Source organism: Hetaerina americana, unplaced genomic scaffold (assembly GCF_022747635.1).
Source record: "Hetaerina americana unplaced genomic scaffold, ioHetAmer1.1.p SCAF_5, whole genome shotgun sequence".
Lineage (NCBI taxonomy): Eukaryota > Metazoa > Arthropoda > Insecta > Odonata > Calopterygidae > Hetaerina > Hetaerina americana.
In genome coordinates, this window is record NW_027287095.1 from 62707183 (window position 1) to 62733775 (window position 26593).

General features: G+C 34.3%; 1 protein-coding gene across 5 annotated transcripts in view; it reads right to left on the minus strand.

Moving 5' to 3' along the window:
* Window positions 1-369: 369 nt before the first annotated feature.
* The window catches only part of p53, a 95264-nt gene continuing 69040 nt past the window's right edge, over window positions 370-26593 (minus strand). For 2 of the 5 annotated variants that reach the window (XM_071592643.1, XM_071592642.1), the window contains 6 exons: window positions 19357-19509; window positions 18241-18427; window positions 13429-13648; window positions 4370-4619; window positions 3581-3702; window positions 370-537 (listed from right to left, as the gene is read on the minus strand). In XM_071592643.1, the coding sequence (XP_071448744.1) occupies window positions 507-537; window positions 3581-3702; window positions 4370-4619; window positions 13429-13648; window positions 18241-18427; window positions 19357-19509 (963 nt within the window). In that variant the 3' untranslated portion in view covers window positions 370-506. Of the gene's footprint in view, window positions 538-3580; window positions 3703-4369; window positions 4620-13428; window positions 13649-18240; window positions 18428-19356; window positions 19510-21551; window positions 21622-21693; window positions 21998-26593 lie in introns of those variants that run through there. The other 3 variants (XM_071592644.1, XM_071592646.1, XM_071592645.1) reach the window with 3 other exon arrangements.

A 26593-nucleotide genomic window follows, 5' to 3' on the forward strand; every position in this document is an offset into this window, starting at 1 on the left:
AGCCTAATGATTCACAGACAGCCAATACCTAAAAGATAACCCTATCCCCTCACCTTTCTTCTCCCCTTCACCATTACCTAGCCCTTCCTGTGATGGAACTGCAATGAAAAGGTTATGCGGCTGAAAGTGATTTTTGGCCACCCTAACTACCCTATCTGTAATCCCTTGCATCCCTACTTTGAGTGGAGGCGAAAATTTGCCTTCCCCTACAAGCTTCCTCCCCCAAGAGCAGTTTTCACCCTACTCACTGCTTTCCCATTCACTGACATGCCAGCAACCTTCAACTAGGCTATAAATACATTAAAAATAAGGTAATGTTAACACAAAGTTATTTGAAGCATACTATCCTGAGGTAAGTTAGAATGGAAATAATGCGTGAATGAAAAAGTTATATTTCAGGACAATATAAAGTAATACAAAAAAAAACATGTCTTTAAACATGTATAAGAAAAAATATGGCATCATAAAAACATGAAAAAGTAATACAAACATGTTAAACATCAAATTTATGTTGCTCTTCCTTTCAATGCGCTCTCCCTGCAAAATCAAAAGAATATATTGATTAAAAAGTATATTAAAATTACTCTGAATTTAGAAATAGTTTTAAATGAGTATTTGCATGGTATACATGTATAGTATCAATGCACTATCTTGTGTTTAAATGGGCCTATAGATAGACGAACAAATGATAAGAGTGGATATAACAAGACTTCAGAACCCCTAAAAAAATCACTATAATGAGCTCTTCTTGCTACCAATGGAAACTTTAGAGCAACTTTCAAAATCATTCCTCTGAATTTATGGTGAGCATATAATTTGCTTTGGGTCTTTCACATCATATTTATATGGATATCAACCAGGAAACTATTAATAATGATTTATCCTACTTTTTACTTTTATGGAATGCATTGTTTTATTGTAATATAATGTAAAGGATTTATCACTGCTATCTTATGACGTACGTTAATTTACGTAAATTTCTATAAAATTAAAGACACAGCAGATGTTTTTACATGATATTTGTTACAAGAATGTTCAAACACCATCAGGAAGTTAGAAGGGAAAATCCGGCAATTATAGATATGTTGGGAAAAAAACTAGTAAAACCAGAAAAGATCCAAGAGAGTTGGAAATAATATATATAGAGGAATTGTATGGAAAAGAACTTAGACCAACAAGCTTAGACAGAGAGAATATGACATGGATGAAGATAGCTTAGGTCCAGGTAGACAACATTCCGGCAGGACTAATAAAAGGTTTAGGGAAATGTGGGAGGAAGAGTCTATATGGACAAATTCGTGGCATCTATGAGGAAGGAATCTGGCCAGCAGACTTCGTCAGATAAGTGTTAGTTCCTATTGCGAAAAAGGTAAAGGCTACAACAAGTGAGGACTACAGAACAATAAATTGGATATTCCACACAGCTTCAGTTGTTCTCAGGGTCATCAACAAGAGGATGGAGAGCAGAGTAAATGATTATGTAGGGAATGATCAATTTGGGTTTAGGAAGGGGAGAGGCATGCGTGATGCCATTGCAGTAATGAGATCACTAATCGAGAGGAATATAGAATATCATCATCAGGACATATTTGCCTGTTTTGTAGACTTCAAAAAGATGTTAGATAGAGTGGATTGAGAAAAACTAATGAATATATTGGAGAAAATAAGAATGGATTGGAGGGATAGGAGACTAATTCACAATCTGTATATATCTCAGACTGCTCAGGTGCAAGTGGGGAACGGAGAGTCCGCAGTGGGGCAGTGTTAGGAAGGGATGTAAAGAAAGGTCCATTATCACCTGTGCTGTTCAATGTATATGTAAAGGAAATGATTTAAGAGGCATTGGAAGAACTGGACATAGGAATGAAAATTTTGGGAATTCACAACATTAGTAAGGTTTGCTGATGACCAAACTTTAGTTTGTCAGTCCGCCAAGGGGTTGCAAGCATTGTCGAGTGAAATAGAAATTCATAGCAATTGATATGTGATGAGAATAAATGTAAATAAAACAAAGGTTATGCAGTTTTCCAGATGGAGATAAATTAAATGTTAAAACATGAGGGCAAAAACTAAAGCGGGTGGAACAGTTTACGTATTTCGGAAGCGTTTTGGACCAAAAATGATTTTATTTTTGAGTTGAGGAGAAGATTTGCTTTAGGCAGAGAAGCTTTCACAAGGAGAGAATTGACGATAGGGATATTGAGTAAGGATGTTAAGAAAGGGCTCATTAAAACTTTAATATGGAGCGTATTTATGTAAGGCATGGCAACATGGTCATTGAAGCAGGATGATAGGCATAGATTGGAGGCTTTTGAAATGTGGGTGTGAAGAAGGATAGGGAAGGTGACGTGGACAAAAAGGAAAACAAATGAGGAAGTGCTGAATGTGGTGGGGAGAAGAGGGGATCACTGGGAGAAATTGTACAGACACAGGATAGATGGATGTAAAGCATAATGATTGGTAGAGGGTTGTTCACGATACTGAAAGATGGGAGAATGTTACGCAAACAACAAAGGGGCAGGAACGGGATGGGGGTGTTGGACAGAATAAAGGGAGGAGAGAAGTATACAGAGATGAAGATCGGCTTGTTGTCCCGTAGGATGTTGGCTTGTGTTTAGTTAGGAGAGACAAAATATTTATTTGATAGATGTGTCCATCAAAAACCTACCTTAGCCAGTAGATTACCAATAATAATAATTCAGGGCAAATACAGTTGCTTTCTTAATGTTGTAATAGATTGTATTGACCTACTCTCCTCAGCATATTATCCAGCAAATGTTTGTCATGAAAGGCATTATTTCATTCCCGTTTTATACTCTTGATATCGAAATTATGAACATTACTACTACTATTATATTCATCAGATAGGGGTCAAAACTTTTCCAGCCTAACCCTGTACGAATTTTTTCTGATCCACAGTAATTGGCCATATGAGCATTTCAAATCTATATTTTTTTTCCTCTACTCAATGCACTCAGCTTTTGCCTGAATTAGATGCTTATTTATGCTGCTCATGCAGTTGATATTAAGCATCTCATCCAGCAACTGACAGTATCAGTTTATGAATGGTGTCACAGTCTGATCATAACGATGTTAACACAAATAATGAAGTGGCTATAAAAGCCACCGAGTCCCATTAGTGATAAATGAGCAAGCTGTATCAGTGAAAAATTTTCGTGATTGACTGTACAACATAGATACAGTTTCATGATAACATTTTTTTGAAGTCACTTCTAATACCAAATGACCACACTGGGTAGAACATGTAGATATTACCATTCCTTATTTATTCAAACGTGATTAATAAAGTAATTAACAGCACAGCACCTTAAACATTCGATTTACTTAAGGATTTGTACGTCCGACACTTTTAAATCATATAATGATGCAATTTTTGCCATTGATAGTATTGTAATAACTAACATACTATTTGTCAATAATTCACAAAGTCACTGGCTAATTTTCCTTAGTACACGGCTCCATGAAAGCTGTATGCTATTTTGAAAAAAAATGATAAAAATTTAGCTGAGCAAAAAAGGTGACCTGAAAATTCTTTTCTCACATAGAAACTAATACTTACAATAAATTTTCAAATGTTTCTTTCTCCTGCAGAACATTATCAGAGTGGGTTTCAACCCACTCACAGGTTTTAAGCATTTTTGCATACTGCAACATCTCCACATAATGTCTTCTCCCAGTAATCTGCAATGAAAGTAATTCAAAGGTCTCAAGTCAAGGTCAAAATAATCACGTGGTAGCCGAATCATAGACAGTATACAATGCCAGTGAGGAAGTACAAGAAAATGGTTGATTGCTGAATCAATACTTTTAACACTCAATACAATACACACTAAAACTATTGTGATGCTGCATGAAGTTTGTGAAGCAAATATACGTTCTCACATCAGCAACAATCAACTAATTCAGCCCTAAGGCCACAGCGATTTATGTGAACTGTGACGAGCTATATGACATGCTTTTTTAAGATATGATTTTCTTGGCAAACAACTCTTTGATATAATCTGCAACAATTCCACCATTATTTCAAGGCCAAATTTTATCATTCAATTATTAACATATTTTAAATTGTGTCAATAGACATTTATGTCATACAAATTAACACACAAGCGACTAATTTTCTGAGCTAATCATTAAGATTTTATTATGCCTTCAGCAAAAACTAGTTTATTCGGATCTAAATATAATGAAAATATTTTCAGCCCATTCCTTGAGCAAAACATATTTGACACATTTGATTAGGAGAGAAAAAGAGAGGTAAAAAAAATCTTACAGCTTCACTTATATAATAAATTTTAAGAAAATGTCACTACTGTTTCACATTTTAACTGAATCAATGTAAAACACTCACCTGTATGTTGTAGACTTCCTGTGATTCAGAACTGTCATAAAAGGAAGAATAGAGATCCTTCATCTTTTTAGTCACTGGTTCATGGGCTGATGGTGTTTGAGGTTTAGGTGCCATGACCTTTTTCTTATTATTGTCAGACGGGAATACCTTACTCCCCATCTCTTTAATTTCAGCCTCCTCCTTCCTTTTGTCCCTCTTTGGGCAACTGCATACTCTTATCTTAAGAGTTCTTCTTCCAACAACCTGCCGACTACAATTAGGCAAGTTTTAATTCCAATTGTAGCATATGGCAAATCATTACGATGTAAAATAAATGAACAACACACACAAGAAAAATCAATCAATTAGAGCATGAAAACTGAGTTATAGAATGTTGCATAGAACCACTCCTAATCTAATGGCAGTTAATGCTGTTATGATTTAAAAGAGTACTCCTTTTCTAATGATCAATACTAACTCCACTAAAATCCATAAAAGTTCAAAATTTGATTAAGTACTCAAATATGACACACACAATAAGCAGGCAGCACAACAGATATTACAACATTACAGTGGAACCTCACTTAATAAGCATAATTCAGTCTGATTTCTTACACGTAAAGCGAAACACTCGTGAAGTAAAACAATTTTCCCCAAATAATTCATGATAAAAACCAAAAATGCATTCCATTCAATATGTACGAGGTTTATTCAAAGAAAATATTATAAACATTGTTAAGGATCATGATTCATCTTTTCTATTGTGGATTCTATCTGGAATGCGAATTCAGTTGGTAAAAAAAATAAAAAAGAATTGAAATAATTATTTTATTATTATTGAATGTTAGTTTTGCTCTTTTCATACTAGACAGCTGTATAGAGACATTTGTTTTAGCTAATGCTTCAAAATTTGGTTCGCAAAAATTAAAAGAAAAGACCTATTCACAATTAAATCTTGTTGCATCAGGTCATCCTAAGAATCTATGAGCTCCTTGAATTCACAAATGAAGTTCTCCACTGCCTTTGAGTGCTGCCTCACCATGCCTCCAACACTCGATGTTCGTTCTTCTCTTAAACAGCCCACAACTTTCCTTAAATAATTTTTCTTCCAATGTTGATGATTCTGGCATTTTCTGAATGAGATTATCAAAAATCAAGTTGTCTTCTCACAAACAATGCTCTTATTAATAGAGTTGCCATGCAATTTCTTTTCATTAATCCATATGATAAGTAACCATTTAACTCTGTTGAGAATCCCTCACCATTCCACCATAATATATTCTTGTCACTCTGTTTGAAGCATCTTGTCTCCTTAAATTTCTCCTGGTTCTTTGAGATAGTGCAAATCATTGATGTCGACCAATTGTGCATGCTAGATCAACCATGCTCACACCAAATTCTTGCTTCTCAAAGATTTTACATTTTATATCCATACTTATTTGTATTCTCTTCTGGCAAACTTCATACCGCTTTTTCTTCATGGACATTTAAAAAATTATGCACAAAAAATTGTAAATGATGTCGGAACACAAGTTAGGAAAAATAGGTTATCACTAGGGACACTAAAATTCAAAACAGTGCTTAACACTAACTAAAGCAACAGGAGCACGGTCATACCAGGTATCTCTTCTCTTCACTCATTACACTAAACTTGGCTGGTTAATCTAGCCACCTTTAAATTATTTTTTGGTCATTATGCGAATTACTCTTTGAGGAAAAGTGTTCGTTAAGCGAGGTTCCACTGTTTTTCTATGGACAGCAAAGAACATAAACATAAAATATACAAAAAAGCTAAACATTAATACCTAAGCACATTGAAACCACATTACAGCGCACACCATTAGATTTTAAAATCCCACAGCTAAGTCAAGAACTCTCCATTTTTCTAAATCTCTAACTCAAGAAGTTCATTTATTTTCCAAAGAATGAAAAATAAATTAATCATTTCCTATTTCTGGGTGAACATTAATGGATAATGTTAAGTGCAAATATGTTGCATCATAACCTATCACTAAACACTGTGTAGTTCACTTCCCTGCACATGATGACATCCACATTTTTCTCTCAAAATGGTCAAACACCCAAGTTATATGCAAGGGTTTAAAGCAAACACCAAAATCAATGTATTACAGTTCAAAAACAAAAATATTTAAAAAATAAAGCAAAAACTGATGAAATACATCATACTGCTTCCAAACATATGATTTCAACTTGGAGCAGGTCAGATTATGTTTAAATATCTAAAGGATACCAGTAGAGATACATAATATGCTACGAAATTATGTTTAAGAGTGGAAATATCATGTTCAAATTGGAAATATCATGTTCAAATGTCATTCAATTATCCGTGCAAACACTGTATTATTGCCACAAGTTGTGCGGTGAAATGTGGCTGAAATTATTAGGCTTAAAAACAAAACACAACCCTGAGGCCATGAAATTATGGATGAAGCACAAAGCACCAAATTCAACTTTCACAGATTGAGCTATAACTAAAAATGTCCTAGGTTCACTACGACAAGATGATGACAAAAAATCCAGCAACACCTGTGCCATTCCAAACATGCTAATATTCACATCTTCAGGCATCATCAATACACATGATTGGAAGTCTCTTTCAATACAATTAAAATGGTACGCTGTGTATGCTCAATACACATTAGGACTTAAAAAGTTAATAGCAAAAACATAAGATGCTGCAAAAAATCATCAATCAAAGACTACGCATATATTTATGTGCATGTGCTTGCGAAAGTAAACTGTAAATACATTCTTACATATTTACCTGCCTCCAGTCTTCGAGGGGTCTGAAGGCATCGAGATAACATTTAATGTAAGCCAACATTATGAAAAAATTGGAAAACTCAGATGGTATTAAGAACTCCGATCTAATTCATGATGGTCATTTTGGTACTTCATATTATAATCTTAATTGGATTTAAATAAAGTAAATTTCTTACCCTATGTCATTTTGTTATTAACATAATAGCAATAGAACCATTTCAAAAGTCTCTCCATTGATATTATTGCTGCTGTAAGCAAGTATCATACATCCAGCAAAAACTAATGCTTTACCAAGTAGCAGGAAGCTGTTTCATTTTCTGCTTTTAAATCTTCATGCAGTGAATACTTACGGATGATTAAGTTTAGACAGAGTTTTGTTACGTTGATCTACAGAATAAATAATGCATGCTTTATTAATGTTTGCAAAATAATTTAGTTTGATCAGCAAATGAAGAAATACATTTTACTAAATGATATACTTTCATTGCAAAGACCAGGATTCAATTTTCAGGCTTTGGTCTTCTGCCTTATAACTTGTGATGACTTTGCACTTCATAAAAATAAGTGTGAATAGCACTTGACTACATGGTGCTCAGTAGATATAGATATAATTTTCATTGCCTTCAGGTGCACCCAATAAAAACTAATTCAACACATCCGAAGTTGCAGATGTACATTTAGAATGTGATCAAAATTACTTACATCACTGAGTGACAACTTATAAAATATGATCATATGGATGGCATATTGTGAAACTTGACTCACTGTTACTTTGTAAGTATTAAGAAGAAATAATTATTCATTTCTAGTAAATATCGGTAGCCAAATTAATGTTACTACTTAAAGCTTTACATTAGTCCTAAAATATCTCTTTCCCGACTTATTAATAAAATATTTACAATATCTCTTCGACACCTAATTTTCAACAAATTAAATTAACCTTGAACTGAGAAACACATCTACAATTAGCTATGGATCAATATTTTCCATCACAACAAGATTCTAAAAAAATACATCTTTAATTACTAACATCTGCTATTCACAAGGTTATTTTTCCACAGGAACAACAATGCTTCTCTAATATTTATAATAATATTTTTTTTTAAACTGAGATATTCTTTTGTACAACAAGTTTCAATTTACCAGGAGATATCAACACTATATAAGATCCCATGAGATTGAGAAAATATTTAGAATCAGCATGCATTGCGTGATGTTTCATGCATGCATCCAGATGCTTTTAAGCCCTAATCTACTTTGAAGTTCCAACAAACAATCTCTTGTCCAACAGAGCACCTACTAATACTTTGCAAGCTGTAAAATAACAACTAAAAGGCAATTTTTCTAATAACAAGGTACAAACAAGTTGGCATTCATTTCCCTCAATAATGACAAGGCAGACATGTAGTAGAATAATTAGCAAGTAAAAATTAGTTTCACAACTGGATACATTTAAAACGAAATGTTTTCACTTAACTGCAATTACTCAAAGAAGTTCACACTTTCCTTGATCTAGAATATAATATATTGCTCAGTTGTAGCATCTGATGGTTTACTCGCTATAAAAAATGAAATACATTTAATAAATACCTTCATATGGAGTTGATATCATAATTTTAACAAAAATTGAATATCAACAAGAAGCATTCCATAGCATGTAGAATAAATAAATTTTTTACAGACTCCTGATTTTAAAGGTTCAAATAACATATTAGAAAGCAAAATAATGCAAATTTTGCTAATGCACCATCATCAATGTTTGTCAAGCCCAGTTCTGAAATTAATCTAAATACTATTTCCTCCACACTCGGAAACAAATCCAGTGCGAGCCTTGATGAAATTCCTGGCACAGTTGATTATCATCGTTTTGAAGCTCTGTAAGAACTCCTTTTATTATTAATTAATGAATTTTTGACGCAAGGGATTTTCCCATCCCAAAAAAAGAATCAAAAGTTGTGCCTTTATAAAAACAGAGGTTGAATAAACGTTTTAAACAACAACAGACTGATAACATCCAAAATACATTTACTAAAATATTTGAAAAGGCCATGTATATACAAATAGGGTCTTACCTTGTAAAAAATTTCTTACTTCCCAATTCTCAGCATGGATTTGGATCTGAAAGATCTACTAAGGCTGCCATACATCAGGCAATTGACAGCATATTTAACTAATTAGATGCTAAACACAAATCTCTTGGGCTGCCTTTGATTGGTCAAAAGGCTTTCGATCATGTTAACCACAATAGACTTCTAATTAAACTCAATAAAGGAATTCCTGTAGAATTGGAATTAGGGGCATTCCTCTAAATTGGATGAAGTCCTATACCCACAATCATACTTGGAAGGTAGTGCTGTCAGTAGATGGGCTAAGATATTCATCTGAAGTCTGTTTAATTTCCAAAGGTAAACCACAAGGTTCGACCCTGGGACCACTCCTTTTTCTGGTATATGTTAATGGCCTACCTAACTGTTTAAAGGATTATGAAGGAATAGCACCACTGAGTATCCTGATGACAATAATATAATCTTATTAACAATCTTATTAACAAAAACTCGTCCCAGCCTTTTGGAAAAATCAACGTCTGTTACACTTACAATAAACAAGTGGTGAACAGATCACTATCTGGGCTTAAAAGTAAAATGGTGTACTTTTCACACAATAAGAATGTGATAGATAGCCTGCAAGTGAAAATTAACGACTAATCAATTGAGCAAATAATGGAATGGAAATATTTAGGTATTTGTTCGTCCGATAATATTTTTGGGACACACACATAAAAGCCCTTCAGCATAAGCTCAGCTGCACTTGCTGTCTATTAAGATACCTGGATGAGACTACAAGCAAAACAGTGCTAATTAATTTTCACTATGAGGAATTTTATTCTAATAGAGCCTATAATATTATATTTTGGTGCTCAGCAGTCATTTCTCTATCTATCTTAAAACTGCAAAAGAAATCCATCAGAATAATGACTGGGAAACCTCATAATGCACCATCGTGGCCTATATTCCAGAAATTACATCTGTTACCACTCCTGTGTATTTATATTAAATTTTTAATTCTGTACAGCAAAAACATTACAATTATTCCCCTAAATCACACTATTATCATCATTATACTAGAGAAAGGCACCACATCCATTATAGCAATATTAGAACTAAAGCATTCAAATTAGGGCCCAAGGAAATGGGCATCAGATTATATAACAAATTACCCAAGTATAAAGAATACTAAGGGATTTACTGCATACAAACATATTTTAAAAAGATATCTACAATGCAACATGTTCTACTTGGTTGTTGAATATCTTAGTAATATTTCTGATCTTTTAGTAGTAGTAGTTTTGAGGGGAGGCGACCGACAGCTGAGGTCATTTGCGCCATAGGGGATGGACAGGAAAGGATGAAGGGTGGAGAGAAACCCGGCGTCGGCATTAGCCTACTCTTTACGAAAGGCGCCAAGGGGTCCGCAATTTAACGTCCCATCCGACGGATGGCGTACTCACTCAAAGTGCCCTCCACAAAGCACCTCAAGTAGGGATCGAGATACCTCTGAAAAATATTCAACACCGCCGGGATTTGAAACCGCGCCCTCAGGGTGGGAAGCCAGCACGTTAGCCCCCGCACCACCTCGATCCCCTTTTCTGATCTTTTAGTCCATACTTTTAGTTTACAGCAATGCTCTTAGTCTAGTTTATATTAATACTCCATAATTTATTATGGATATTTGTGTGTAGGCTAAATTTAATGTGTGTGTTTGTGCTACATTTAATGTAACTGTTAGGCATATATTTTGTATCTTAATTGAGCCTGTATGCATTTTACTCCGTTTGATGTGCCTAACACATGGTCCATCATGAAAGACATACGCATGATTTTATTGTGACATGACTAAACAAGGCAGCGCGGTAAAACCAGTCGGGAAATGTGGTGGGAGGTCTGCCCTTTCAACGCAGCTGACCAACAGTTTGCTCTGAGCAGTCTCATCGGAAAGGCATGCCTCTGGGTGTAGTGTGTTTTTCGACTTTGTAACACGAGGCGATTGAGCACCAAGCCACACGCCACATGCTTCCAGCCAAACGTCCTTCATCGTTACCCACTTCCTGGTTCAGAGCACCACCCCAGTGGTCCCCCAGCCCCCTTACAGTCCCGACTTGGCTCCTAGCAACTTTTTAGGTTTCCCCGACTGAAGAGAGAGCTGAAAGGACAGCGTTGGGAGACCGTGGAAAACATCCAAAAGCATGTAACAAGAGATTTTCCCATCGAGGAGTTTAGGGGTACCTTCCAGGCATGGCAGACACATCGCTGCAACTGTATTAATGCAGGGGGAGAGTATTTTGAAGAATTTTAAATATTTGTACAATCAATAATTCTATTTTTCCCAGAGAATTCGATTACTTTTACACTGGACCCTGTATCATGTACATACACCTTCCACCTGGTATTTTTGTCATATGAACTTTGGGCAAATAAAATGTGTTATTAATATTCCGAGTACAGGACTTCCTATGCTAACCCTGTCTATGGAAAAAGCTCAAAACACGGAACAAGCACCGGCAATCTGATATAAAATATACACAAAGAGGACACCTAGTGTCACATACTTTTACTTTCATTTCATATATATACATTAAAAAAGCATGGGGGAGTGTCTATTAATTAGATGAATCATGAAATGACATCATGAAATCCTTAACATACATCAAGTGGATCACTAAAAACATTCAAGATAACAATAATTAGCAAACAGTCTTATAATAAGGAGCTACTATTACAACAAGTACCTTATAAGGGAAATTTTAAAATACAAAATTGAGTTCTAAGAAACTGCACGAGATACCACGACAGCAACTTTTAACGAAGTCATCACCTAATGCATATTACGATGCAACAATTTCAAAGTATTAAAATCATTCGCATTGACCAGGATCCAGTCAAGGCAAATGATTATCACACTTCGTAATTTCTGCATTTTAATACAAAAATGAAACTTGAGTTAGGCTAGCATTGGATACTTTTCCAAGTTTATATTAATTATACCTACTTCATAACTCCAACTCCATATCCACAACACCAGTTAGTACTAGCACTGGTGACGTAACTTGTTAAATTCCAACTTATTATGCAATGTCCATTCCTCACCCCCCCTTTGAAGTCCTCTTGTTCCCATCTTCACTTTGAATTAGGTGCCTAATGGTCATAAATGATAAAGCACTCGCATAATAACCCAGAAGTGGGAACTTCAGCAAAGAAAATGAGCATTAGAGCATGGGGCACGAAAGTGCAAATATCTCCGTGGAATGTCTGATTTAGGTACCCAAAATGTAAAAGTGGCACACATGCCATCAATCCTAAAAACGCTTACATCTCCCTCTGCTCTACACAAGTACTTTCTCAAGAATTGTTCACTTCATGGACTAAAAGTCGCAGTAGCAGCATAGAAGAAAATCTTTTCTGTCTTCCCTTATTCCTTAGAACACTGCTGAATTGAATTCTACCTTGCCTCGCAAGTCCACATGCTTCAGATAAGGGGATTCCCATGGCAACACTTTATAGACACCATAGAGGATGACAATGATATGTTAATACTTACATTGGAGAAATAAGTTTAACCCACTTAAGTGACAAAAAATTGGCTCTACATTTAAAAAATTACTCCTTTTAAATAGCAAGATTATCTCATTGGTACTACTTAGGCCTTGGCTGATGAATCTCTCAGGCAAAAGTAAAACATCAATGCAGCAAAACTTCCATAGCTTTGGGTGAATTAGGCATGTTAAAACCTGCACGAGCTGCTCCTGATGCAACCATGGAGTTAAATTGATCAAACATGTACCAGTATACATTACACAATAACTAGTTGTAAGCTAACAATACAATATAAAATTAATACATTTGCACAATAATTATGTGAATAAAGACACATGACCACTCTTTACCAAACTGAAATGATAACTTTCACATATACCTTATCACTGTTTTTATTCACTATTCTTATGGTTGAGAGTTATTTGGAAGTTGATTCTACTTTTATGACACATATTAGTCAAATATGTGTATTGATCAAACAGTATTGGACCTTAAACCTTCATGAAATCCATTTACTAAATAAAAAGAAGAATGAAATGAACTGAACAAAGCACTTTGTACTTAGCTTAGTGTTCATAGACACATATTAATTTTACTGTTCTTTAATAAGCTGCTCTGTATGCACATTTATGGTAATTTGAGCCAATATTTTTCATAAGGATTGTATGCAATTACAAGGGAGCATCAAATAAAATCAGCACTTACTTTTCTTTTTCCAGAGTAAAAATCAACATTACAGGGCGACGATTCATACCGCCCGTGCAACTGCCTTTACAGGTCACACAATACATTAGTGTGGTGACGTCTGACCCTGCTGGTGGAGCATCAAAAGGTACCACAACACTGTAGCGTTTGCTTGTATTGTCATACTCATAAATTGCACTCTTATCACGGCAGTGTAAGACATGCTCAATGTTTTCTAGTCCTGAAATCATGAACAATGAAAAATACACTATGAGATGATGAAAGAGGTTAATAACCCTTGCCAATTATTAACATTTACTTAATATATCAGACCAAAATGTAAGAGCAAAATTTCTGGTGGGCCAATTTATTGGTCTCAGAAATCTTCTTAATGTAATAATTATCATGGCTCCTTTATAGCTAGCAAAATAAATTTTGTGGATGCCAACGCATTTGACATTACTATATCTTAGTTCATTCATGGGTTAAATAACAAATATTACCGCAAAATATTCATGACGATCCAATGTCAGTTTCTTTAATATGAAGTATGTAGTAGATTTTCTTGAGTAGTACAAAGCCTCTAGATTGGAGATGCATTCTTCTATTCAACATGCTACGTTAGCAGATTCATAGAATCATCAACCAGATAATATTCCAAGAACACAAAAGGTCAAAAGAATGAAAGAGATAATGAAAGGAGAAACTTTGTAATTCCACATAGATTTATTCGACGGACGACCTAGGTTTCGACGTGGCACGTCATCATCAGGTGATCATCTGATCTGATGATGTCATCATCATCATCTGATGTCACGTCATCATCATCTGATGATGACGTGCCACGTCGAAACCTAGGTCGTCCGTCGAATAAATCTATGTGGAATTACAAAGTTTCTCCTTTCATTATGTTAAGTCGATTCCATGAAGTCACGCCTGAGACAACGAATTATAGAATGAAAGAGCTTTTTGAGCTGACCAGCAAAATCCTCTGATCTTAAACTGTTGGAGAATCTGCTGTTGAAAGGATCAAGGTGGAGGTAAGGTGATCATGCTGGAGGACAATGGGCTTCCTTAATATAGGAAGAAGCCTGGAAATTTATTCAGCATATGCATCATCAAAGCAACATCTCTTCCAATGGCAAAATTTGGAGCTTGATTGAAAATGGAAAATCAATTACAACAAACCCTGGCTCCTCCAGACTGAGTCAAGCCAAGCAGTATAGGTGGTTTCTAATGGCGTCCCAAGATGGCTGTACTGTAGTACTTATCAGAAAAATATGTTTTGCTGGCATGTTTCCCTTGAAACATAGTTGAGGACCATACTTAAATGATTCACAATTTATTCAGTAATATTGTAAATTATGAATTAGCAGTGCTACATGAAGTAAATAATTCACTTCAACAAATTGCGACATATTGCATAGTCAAGACATTTGCTTACAATAGATGTCTGGTTCTTTCCTTATGGTTTTGTAACTTCTACAGCACATTCCTAATTGCACTAGTTCTTCCATCAGTAAAATGAAAATGCTTAGCATTCATCTTTCCTGACTCCTTGGCATTTCTCCTATCAGTTACCTCTCCTCTTCCACCACATTCTCGTTTGTTTTCCTTTCTGTCAATATCACCTTTTCCATCTTTCTCCATACCCGCATTTCAAAAACCTCCAATCTATACCTATCATCTCGCTTCAACAACATACAAAAACATGCTCCATATCAAGTTTTGACAAGCCATTTCCCTACATTCCTACTCGATGATCCTGTCATCTATTTCCTCTTTTGGAAAGCTTCTTTGCCTAATGCAATTCTTCTTATTTCCAAACAAATTTGATTATTTAGACCCACGACACTTCCAAAATATCCACATGATCTAGCTTAAGCACTCCCGTTTTAATATCTTGCTTTTTCACTTTCTTGAAGTCACATTATTTCATACTTTTTGTTCACTAATGGGGGCCATCATGCCACACTTGCCTTTGTGTAGAGTTAACTGTAACTCCAGCCCTGATCAGTTTTTATTAATAGCTCTAAACCTATTATGTTACTGGCAAGCAGTAGAGATAACTCTGAAAGATGCAGAATTATGAGCAGATTCTGGTAGGTATGAAAAACTCGTAAATTATCTCATCAAAAGTATATCAGCCAATAGGAGCACAATGTTTGCAATGAACATTTGAAATATTCAAGGGAGGGTGTGTTCCTGTTCATTTATCGTTAGCAACAGAAATAGCCATGGATAAGTCATGTAAACAAATGAATGGAAAGTGATTTATATTATCTAAAAAAATTCTATCTATTATCCTCCTCTACAAATCTATGCAGTCATTATACAGTGTTTCCAGGTCGGAATGGATATTTAATTGGTGCATATTTCCATTACTAAAATATTTTGATATAATTTAGAGCAAAATGTAATAATTCATCTCTGCTGATATTGCATTTTTGGTATTAATCCTACAAAAATAAAAGACATTTACTGGTCTTAATCAGTTTTTAGAAGCTTCAGATTAGTCTTTCCAAATATTTAAGGAACATACATCTTCATTCCATCATCAGATAAATAGAAGGGGAAACGTGTGCCATTACCTATATTTACACCATAAGTTCACGCTTCAATGGTGAAAGATTACATGAGTTATTCAAAGATGATATGCAGTGTTACTGATTACCCAGATTTTTCAGACTATGGTGACAAAATAATAGTGACATTTTCCAAAATATATCTTAATGTCATGAAATTATTAGGTCCAGCCTTTGAACCAGCAGGTTATTTCTAACTTTAAGAACCGCTACAGTAAAGCACTCTCTGAGTGTTGCTTTGAGGAGACTGAAGAGACCAATCTCACTCTCAGAGAGTTTTGGAAATGCCACTTCCACAATGTTGCCTACCTCAGGATGTTTGAAAAGGAATGGGCAGGGGTTACCAAGAGAACTCTCACATCTGCTCGAAAGAAGCTTTGGCCAGAGAACATTTTTGATTGTGACTTCGAGGGGTTTGAGACTGTACCCGTGGAGAGAAGACATGAGTGCCATGGCGATGATCATGGGACTGGAAGTGGATAACAGTGATATTAATGAGCTTGTGGAAGAGCTTAGCCAAAAGCTGACCACCAAAAAGCTTAAGTTGCATAGTGTTCTGCAGCAATACGCTGTGGAGGAGAGTTTGTCAGAGGAGGAAGTAACAACAAAGCAACATCTTCTGGTGCAATAAGAGAAATCCTGAAAGTAACTGCAGCATCATGCATTGAGAAGCATCACCCTAATAAGGCAGTAGATATGCATGATACAAATTTATTCAATGATAATGCTTTGTCAAATTTTCACTTAATTTTCAATCATCAGCAAAAACAAATGTCGCCAGATAGAATTCTAGTAAAAGAGCATTAAGCATGTATCATAAATAATAAATTAATTATTTAATTTTTTTGCTTTCTGCAAATAGAATTCACATTCCAGGTGAGTTCATCCCGAAATAGATGAGATGAAAATGATTCATGATCCTAAGCAATGAATACATAATTCTTCTTGGTTCAACTTTATACATAAATTTTTTCAGCATGGAACACGTTAACATATTTAAAATTAATTCAAATGGGTAAATTATTTTGCTTAACAAGTGTTTCATGCTATGAGCATGATTCTGATACAAATAATGCCAGCTACGCGAATGAATTATACCAGTCAATCAAGGTTCCACTGTACTAGCATTAATCTGTAGAGTAATCAACCTTTCAGTTGATTCCGTGGACTTGTGCATAAATTGAAATGTAACTATTCTCCAGTGTACATAATGTTAATTATTCATATGCTAATTATATGAGAACTGGGATAAGAGGTGGCCAGGTGGTGAAAACAGCAAGAGATTTTAGGGGAGCCGACTGACAGCCAAGGTCATTTGCACCATTAGGGTTGGACATGAAAGGATGTTGGGTGGACAGAAATCTACACATAACGAAAGGTGCCAAGGGGTCCGCAGCATAACATCCCATCCAATGGCATATTCTCTATAAGTGCTCTCCACGAAGTACCTCAAGTAGGGATGGGGACACCACTAAAAAATACCATCTCCAGGATTCGAACCCTGGCAGCACATTAGCCACTGCACCATATTGATCCCCCTGATGGTGGAAACTCCTAGCTGTGGCTTGCATGTGTGTATTTACTGAAATATCACTGAAACTACAAATAAAGGCATTTGGTGGTTTCTACCCTGGCCTATCAAATCAATCTTTGGGTCTAGTATAATGGTTTTTCTAAATGAAATCTGATATTACTATTCATTACCTTCCAGAAATATAAACAAGCACAAGGTAACTAACCAGTTCACATTTCAAATGAAATGACTCATGATTATTCTTTTACATTCAATATATTAAAAACTATTTTGTAGAATTGGTAAGAGTAGAAAGTATTATGAGTTAGAGTAGTAGTTATTCAGTCAGTGATTCCTATTGGATGATATTTTTCTCCCACTTTCAACTTGGAGTTTCAATGAATAAATTATTAATGTAACATGCACTAAAATACGTATACAGCACTTTAGAACTTACAATTTCATTTATACTATAATATAGGCTACGAGTGTCAATTTAAAAAACAAAACAAACGTCACTTCCGACCAACTTGTTTACAATGCATAGACAGAATATTATCTTTTCTGCAAGTGACCACAAGGAAAAATATTCTTATTGCCATTGCTATTATTTTCTTTTCATTCAGATTTGATGGCAGAGATCACTTTGGTTTCAAAAATATCGCATGAATAGGATATTTAGAAATCATTATACATACATGATAAACTGTTCAAGTATAAAAAAAGAAAACTTACCCCTGTCTTCATCTTCTTTAAGATGGTTTGGACACCTTTTTACTGGTATATGTATATGCTGTGTCACATCATACACAGCCATTGCTCGCAAAAATATTGGATCATCTGCAGGTCTATGGGAAAGCTTAAATTGCAGAGGAATACTCTGGTTCACATCAACAAATATCTTATTCAGTTCATATGAGAACTACAAAAAATGGGTAAAATAAACAAAAATTAGTAACAATCATTGCGTAAGTATTTACACAAAAAATACATTCTTCATCCACAATTTACAAATGCCTATTGTAATTTTTAACTTAGCTTTTAATTTTCAGTCTAAGGTTAACTCTCAATTATCCCTGCTACTCCTCCCAGCACCTCAAAATTTTAATGATAATACAATCATAAAGATGCTTTTGAATTTGTTATATACTTTAAATAAATACAAGTTTGAAATACCTGGGTTTTCTCTAAAGTTGTTAATTTCACTACATCAAAAGTCATCCACAGTATTTTATCTTTTAATTAAACATTTTTGTGCAATGCATGCTTACCCATCATCGTTTCCTACACACTCATTAGCACTGAGAATTCCATAATCTTGTTTAAGGCGAGCAAATACATAATTTTACAAAGCAATAAAAAATCATTAACTAACAACACTGCATTATTTTGATTGGCATAATGTGACAAATAAAAATCCATCTCGACACTCCTTTTTTTTAAATTCATCCTTTAACAGCTCAGTTGTTTTTATCTTGGCAATGTGATGATGGAAAAATGTACTTTCAATTGCTAAAAAAACTCAAACCAATCAAATGGAATGAAGAAGGGGAGTTTACATACACATCTTTTTATATCAAAACCATATTCTCCATGTATTTAAGATATCCATGATTTTTGAATGTCCATTTTTCATTGTGCATCCATTAACATGGATGCACAATGTGAGTTTACTGCAGTTATACCTGAATTTATTTTCATAACTGTAGCATATGCAACCCTTACTCACTGACTTTAATGGTCTATTCACCCTCACTAAATGCAGTGGCATATAATTTGTTGCAATCTCCAATTTCTTCGTATACTCTCCAAAATTAGCCCTCACTAAGCATGCATTGTCATGATACTCACCAACCATGTTTTCTTGGATGATGATACGCCATCCACCAAAAGCTCCAAGTTGTATTCACCAGGCCAATTTTCAATGCACGGAATATGACAAGCTGAATTGCTTTGGTACACCATTACTGCTTCTGAGCAATTTGCATTTCGATCAGAATCAACCTTTTTGTTAAAAAGATAACAGTTTGTTAACTGTGTGTTCTACAAATCAGGGATGTATTCATATGCTGTTACACTTTTACCCACAAATTTAATTTGGCATTTCAATATGTTTTATAATGTATTGAAGCAGAAAATTTATGTAGACATACATGTAAAATTTAGGAATTTGAGAATTAATTACAAAAAAAAACATCAGGGATCTAAATAAGCAAAATATTACTCTGTTTTCACAATGTTGATTTTTCAAAAGATATGAAAGGGGAAGATAGCAACTGAAGTGATATAAGGCTTTTGAAAGCATGCACAAATGGATTAGGCTATGATTATCATAACTGATTTGAAGAATCTGCTTAAAAAAGAGGATTATACCTCATTTGAATCCTAACCATATGATGAACAATAATACACATGACATTTTCCTGCAGCCTTTTTATACCTCAGTTTGTAATGAATGATTAAAACATAAATAAACATGTTACATGCAATAACATGGAAGTTAACAATACTCAAATGGGCTTCCGAAACAAAACCAGCTCAAGTAAACATTTACTTCAAGTCCATATACACATGGATTTATCAAAATAATGATTGCTAGATACAAAAGAATAATTTTTTTGCTTTAAGCTGGGACCAAAATAAAAGGTTTTCATATTTAGGCCCAATTTTAAATTTTTCATTTCAAACCTCATATCGTTATGTTTACATTTTACAGCTATTTCTTGTAAATCTTACATGCTGTTTGTACATACACCCAATAATACCAACGTGATAATTTAAATAAAGATTGGAAAAAACTTTCATTTTAACATGTTAAATGCTATTAAAGAATGTGCATCACACAGCCGAGATATTGACTCTTTATCAAACAATGCTATCAAAAAACTTCTAAAATACATTGTACCAGGGTAAGTTCCCTCAAATCAGTGTTTCAATTACATATACTTCAGAAAATTTCAAATTTTATTCATTGAATTTTTTCACTACTGGAGCTCTTAAGTGTTGTGGAGAAGTGACAATATTGAGATTGATTATGCAAGTGCGAAATGCAATAGGTTGAATGGAGTAATTGAACCTCAAAATTTATCAGTAATAAACAGAGGATAAAATAGTATATTTGAAAAAATCCAATCAAAACCTCTATATCTCATGTTTCGGCATACCTAATACAAAAGTGAGCTAAAACACAAAACATAAAATTCAATGGCAGGCTAAAAAATTAGATAAGATTGATGAATTTGCCATCTTATCAAACTGAAAATTGTATAAGTGTAATTAGATAAGCTTTATGATTGCACACTGAATCATACCTCCAATGTGCTGACAAAATCTTCAGATGGTGCTTTGGCCTAATAGGGGCACTCATTCAAATGTTATTAAACAGACCATGAGTTACCAAGCACTAATTCCCTATTCATGACACTATTTCACCACAGATATACTTGATTCCGCGATGGAAAGGGAATTGAAACAAACAATTCCACACGGGTAGATAATACGACATTCCAGTGGAACTACGAAAGGATTTTTACGGACGAACCGAAAACGCGCAGGAGGTAAGACTTTGGTCAGATTTCGTCAGGTGAGTTTGAGTTAGGCAAATGCAAGTTTGGAGACCGATAAGCTTCACCTCACGATAACTCAATTGGCCATCAAACTTAGGGGATGATCTTTGGAGTTCAGAGAGGTCAAGAGACATTTCTTCAGGTAAATGATTAATAAAAATAATATGAAATCTTCATTCAAGGTGATATTTGCAGTCATATCTTATGGAAAAATATCGCGTTCGGTTGAACAATAGCTTCATTAACTTGGTAATCAATCATAGCGTCACGCTAAACTAAAGCTGTAGTTCTGTAGGTTTAAAAATTGGCTTAGGAGCCTTGGAAGTTCCTTGAGTTTACATTTATTGAAGGCTTTATCCAAGTCTTTGAAGAAATTATCAACTAAATGCTCTTAGTATCATTGGAGAAGATGATGGGTCATGATAAGGGAGAATACGAAGTCACAATTAAATTACATTAAGGAACAGTTTAAAGGCTTACCGATGCAAATTTTTCATCGAATTTATCTTCCAATAGATCTCCCATGTCATTCAAAAGGTTACACGGTAGGCTAGAAAAAAAAACGAAATTAGAAATCTTTCAATGCCAGAGAAAGAGGAACCGTCACAACACTGCATCTTACTCTTTGGTCAAGACCATAAATTCTCCCTCACTCAATAAAACTTCCTGGCTTGACAGGTCATCTTTTGGAAAACTCATGTTGCATTCACTGTTTCAACAAGGTGGGATCAAATGGCAGGCCTTCCCGAAAATTTTCCCTAATTCAACAAAACACTCAAATCTTAATATTTTGTTATCCTCAGTTTTAGCACATCTCTCCCCTTAAATATCAAAACATACCGAGACTGCTTAAGCACCAAAATACAAACACAACCGGTTAGTGAATTGAAATATGGCACCTGTTTCTCATGGACATCTACTGCAGATATCACGCTTTACGCTAAGTTTTTCGGCATCACCAACAGTCCTATATTTATGATAAATAAGAAAACTATATTCTCCAGTGTGACTTCACCGTAAGAATCAACAAATTAAGAAAATGTAATATCCTCATTCACTGGTATAGCCGCTGATAAATTACTGATTTAGTTACTAATATGTGATTATCTATATCTTAACTTTAGCCTTAGGAATTTCTGAATTAAAATCCTATAGCGTATATATTCCGATTATTGATCACAATGAACTTTTAATTCAAGGAATTAAATTTTTTGAAGAAGTATAAAATCTTCTGCGATGAAACATCAGCATTATTATATCAATTATCTTATTCGACGACAAAAACTCACGTGACATTTCATATGTTGGTAGCAGAAAATATTCCCGCCACCTTTCGCCAAAATCCGGGCACCAGCGAATCACGGGGATGGATATCTCTTAATGCTCTTATGGAAAACATCTGCACATCATCCGAAAAAAGAGGGAATTTAATGGTGTCACTCACATTCATTTCAGTTGTGACGGTTCTAAAAATTGGATTTACCATAGCGGCAAAATGAGATCATTATTATATTGTGGAATGTTAATGGTAAAATTGAAATTAAATAACTGAAAATAACTCGTGAACTCATTTATCATCAAATTACTTTCGCGACAACAAGTAATACGTAAATATTCTTTGGGATTCTATTACATTATTCTTATTTTGCAAATAATTATTTCTCTTTGAGTGCCCTTTCCGGATGTAATACTGGCGTATTCGTTCATGAAGTTAGTTGTAATCTTGCATTCATTCGTGGTCTGTGAACAATTTCCTCAAAGTTGATACTGATTAATCACAAGTAATACAATTTGCTCATAAGAACACTCCATTGTTGAATATACCATTGAAAGGTTACTATTTGCCTAAGGTTGAGTCAGTGAAATTTCTTGGTACACATTTAAATAGTCATCTTTATTGGGATTCTCATATTGATGTGCTCTTTAAGAAACTCAATCCACTGTGTTTCCTAATCCGGACAATCCGCTTTACTGTTTTCAATAATGTTCTTCTATCACTTTTATGGTTTGTATTATTCTCATATTGTCTCAAGTGTTATTTTCTGGGGTTTATCCCCACATGCCATGTCCATTTTTAAATTACAAAAAAAGTTGTATGATTAATAGCTAATGTTAGATATGATGCTCTTAGTCTTCAATTATTTAGGCAGTTTAACCTTTTACCCCTTCCGTGTATTTATATTTTTACCACTGTAGTATACACAAGAATGAACCTATAGACTCGCTACTAATGCTGATGTTCACATTCACAGTCCCCGCAATACAAGCAATCTACACGTCAATTCTCTGCGCACAAGATGCACATTTTAATAACCCAATTTAAAAAGAAAAAATCAATTTGAGGTAAATAGATGTTTCCTGGGATATATTTACTACAGATACAGTAAGAATGCAGAAATTATTAATGACTGACGTACGACAAGAATGACATTAAAAATGAAGGTGGATGATGGAAAAACATACTACCAACAGAAAGGCATATTCTATTTAACAATGCAGTTTGTTAGCAAACATAATCTGAATTATTAATGCATCGGTCCCATTTCATGCGAGAAACAACTGAAAGTATAGAAGAATATCACTGTGTAATGTATGTGTTTGTTCAGATGTTCAACAAAATTAGTTCACATACATGATGAAGTGCAGTTTTATGTTTAAGTATGATATATAGCAGTTTTTATATACTTATACCGGTTCTTTAGTAATACAATGCCATTTGAATTATGGTTTTGAGAAATGGGGTCATTCCTCTCATGTAAAACAAATCTTGCTACTGTAAAAGAGAACTATTCACTCTCTTGCTAATATACTACCATATGATTCCAGCAAGCCTTTTTTTAGGTATGGAATCTTGATTGTATTTACTGGATGTAGATTGATATGTTGGGATGTTTTACTGTATACTTTTTTAAGCACAGAAGTTTATGCCTAATCTTTCATTGATTGTTTTTTGCAGCAATTGGTGTTTTTGCTATTACTTGTTTATTTCCTATTGTGTATTGAACATATTTTTAAAAACTAAACATTTTGTTCTTCATTTAGTCAGCTCCTGATGGTGCTCCAACCAGGAAGAATAGAAAATTGTCTTTTGAATATATACTCAGTACACAGCAGAAAATCCCAAAAAGTAAGTAGTTAAAATTTAAGCATAATTATTTAAAAGTATGGATGCAAAAATATTCTTACCCTTCACAAGATTATTTATATTTAGTATGACACAAGTAATTGTTGTTTGCATCCATAAGGCATAATTCTGTACACTCTGTAATAACCGAGAATGTGAATACTGTGAATTGTCATTATACAAAACTGATTTTCAAAATACACTCACAGATTAACTTGAATGTATTTTGAGCATGGCATGGATTTCATTCTGGGTAGCCACGTCATCAAATCCTTGTTAAGTATATAATTTACAGCCTGTGCAAGAAATCATGCATAAAAAGTGTTTTAACTTATTCAACAATCTTTTTAAAGTGCTCATTAATGACTGGGATGCGGACTGGTTCTGTGTAATCTCTAGACTGAAAACTTTCTTTGGGCTGTGAGAAACGTTTTGCTGACTATACTACAGTTATTAATTAATCCAAGTCGCTGGTTTTATGTTGAAAAAATGAACTTGATTTAATTAAAAGACCCCTCACCGAAGATCAATCTCAAAAACCCTCTCCCAAAACTGTGTGTTAAATGGAAACTATAATCTCTGAAGTTGATGAAAGATAATATTTTGCATCAAACGTTATCATTTACAAATGCTCTGAAACTATTTACATCAAAGCTGATTAGGAACCTATAAGAGGAATCATTAAAAACATGGATCAATGGATTCCTATTGAGAATACTAGAATTCATTGCCTGGGAAATTTCCAAAACAGTAAGATTCATTCCATCAAAGCTGTGTTGGACTAAATGGCTTCAGCTAGGAAAAGTTTTCTCTCATCAAAAACTGTTTTCCTCTCATCAAAAACTATCAAGATTGTGTCAGGAAAAAACGAGCTGAAAAAGAATTCTTGCATCAACTTCACTTGACCATGTAAGAGAGGAAAAATAACAGCAAAACTAACTGAACCATTAAATATCCACATGATTGTCCAAATATTTTCAGCTCGAAAACCTGTTTAACCAAAAACAAAACCGCAACCACAAAGCAGTAGGGAAGTCCAGATTGCAGTGAGATCAAAACATGCATTTGTGTAATTTATTGGAATGTGATCTTAATCTTGAATCTCTTTTTGTGTCTGTTATAACTTCCTGATCAATTATATTGAATGGCACAGAGAGATAACTTGCCTCCAAAGGATGGATACCATACTTATTTTGATGCAATTGAAAATCTTACTGAATCAGACAATTATTGTGAGTGTAAATAATGGGTGATTTCCATCTACCTCAAGTTTATTCCTGGGATTCACTGATCACTGTAGAATAGACATGTTTAACATCCTATCTTCCTGCTCCTTCTCATGTGCTGATTGACTCTATGTGCTCCTTGCAAATTTGACAAGTTAATAACACCTATAATCATAATGGAAAATTATTACACATAATTTTAACAAAGTCAGACTTCACTTCCATATCCCAGGGTAACTGTCCTCTACTAACATGTGATTTCCATCATCATGCAATAATGTGTTCTTTCAACTGCAATGCCCAATTCAAGTAATCTACTTTTATACAATTATAACTTTGGGAAATACAACTATGGCTTTAGGAAATGCAACTTTTTATCTCTGATTAATTACTTGTTGAATATTAATTGGTGGTATGAACTCGTTTGTCAATTTACACACTGAGGAGGCTTTTAGTTATTTTAATGACATTCTGTGTCGGGGTATCCAGTTATTTGCCCCAATTAGCACTTTTAAAGTTTTCCAAGGTGTTTTAGCTTTAAACTGAAGAATCTAATTGTCCATAAGAAATTATTGCTTAAATTATATTAGCAAATTTAATGACAATCATTTTACACTACATTTTTGCTGTTTAGGCCAGAATTAAAAAAAAATAATTAGGAATTATTGCAACAGCTATATAGCACAACTTGAGTCATCTATCCAACATAACTTACAACATTTTTGTAATCATGTCAGCAGTATGAGGAAGACTGACATACTACCCAGTGCCTTACTTTTTAATGATTTTTCTGCTTGTTTGTATGATGACATAACCAATAGTTTTGCAAAGTATTTCTCATCTTTGTCTGTAAAATATAATTGTACTATTCTATATTCCATGATAGTCTATTTCTATCTCATCTTTAACAATCTCAGTGGAAACATCAAAACTAAACTGTACCATCTTGATCTCCAAAAAGGATGTGGTCCTAATTTATGATGATGTGCCTTAAGTGCCACTACTTTATATATATATATATATATATATATATATATATATATATATATATATATATATATATATCACTATATATTCTCATGGCCACGATAGACGTCACATCTCTGTACACCTCCATTCCCCACAAAGAAGGCTTAGAAGCCCTGAAACATTACCTCTCCCTACGATCCACA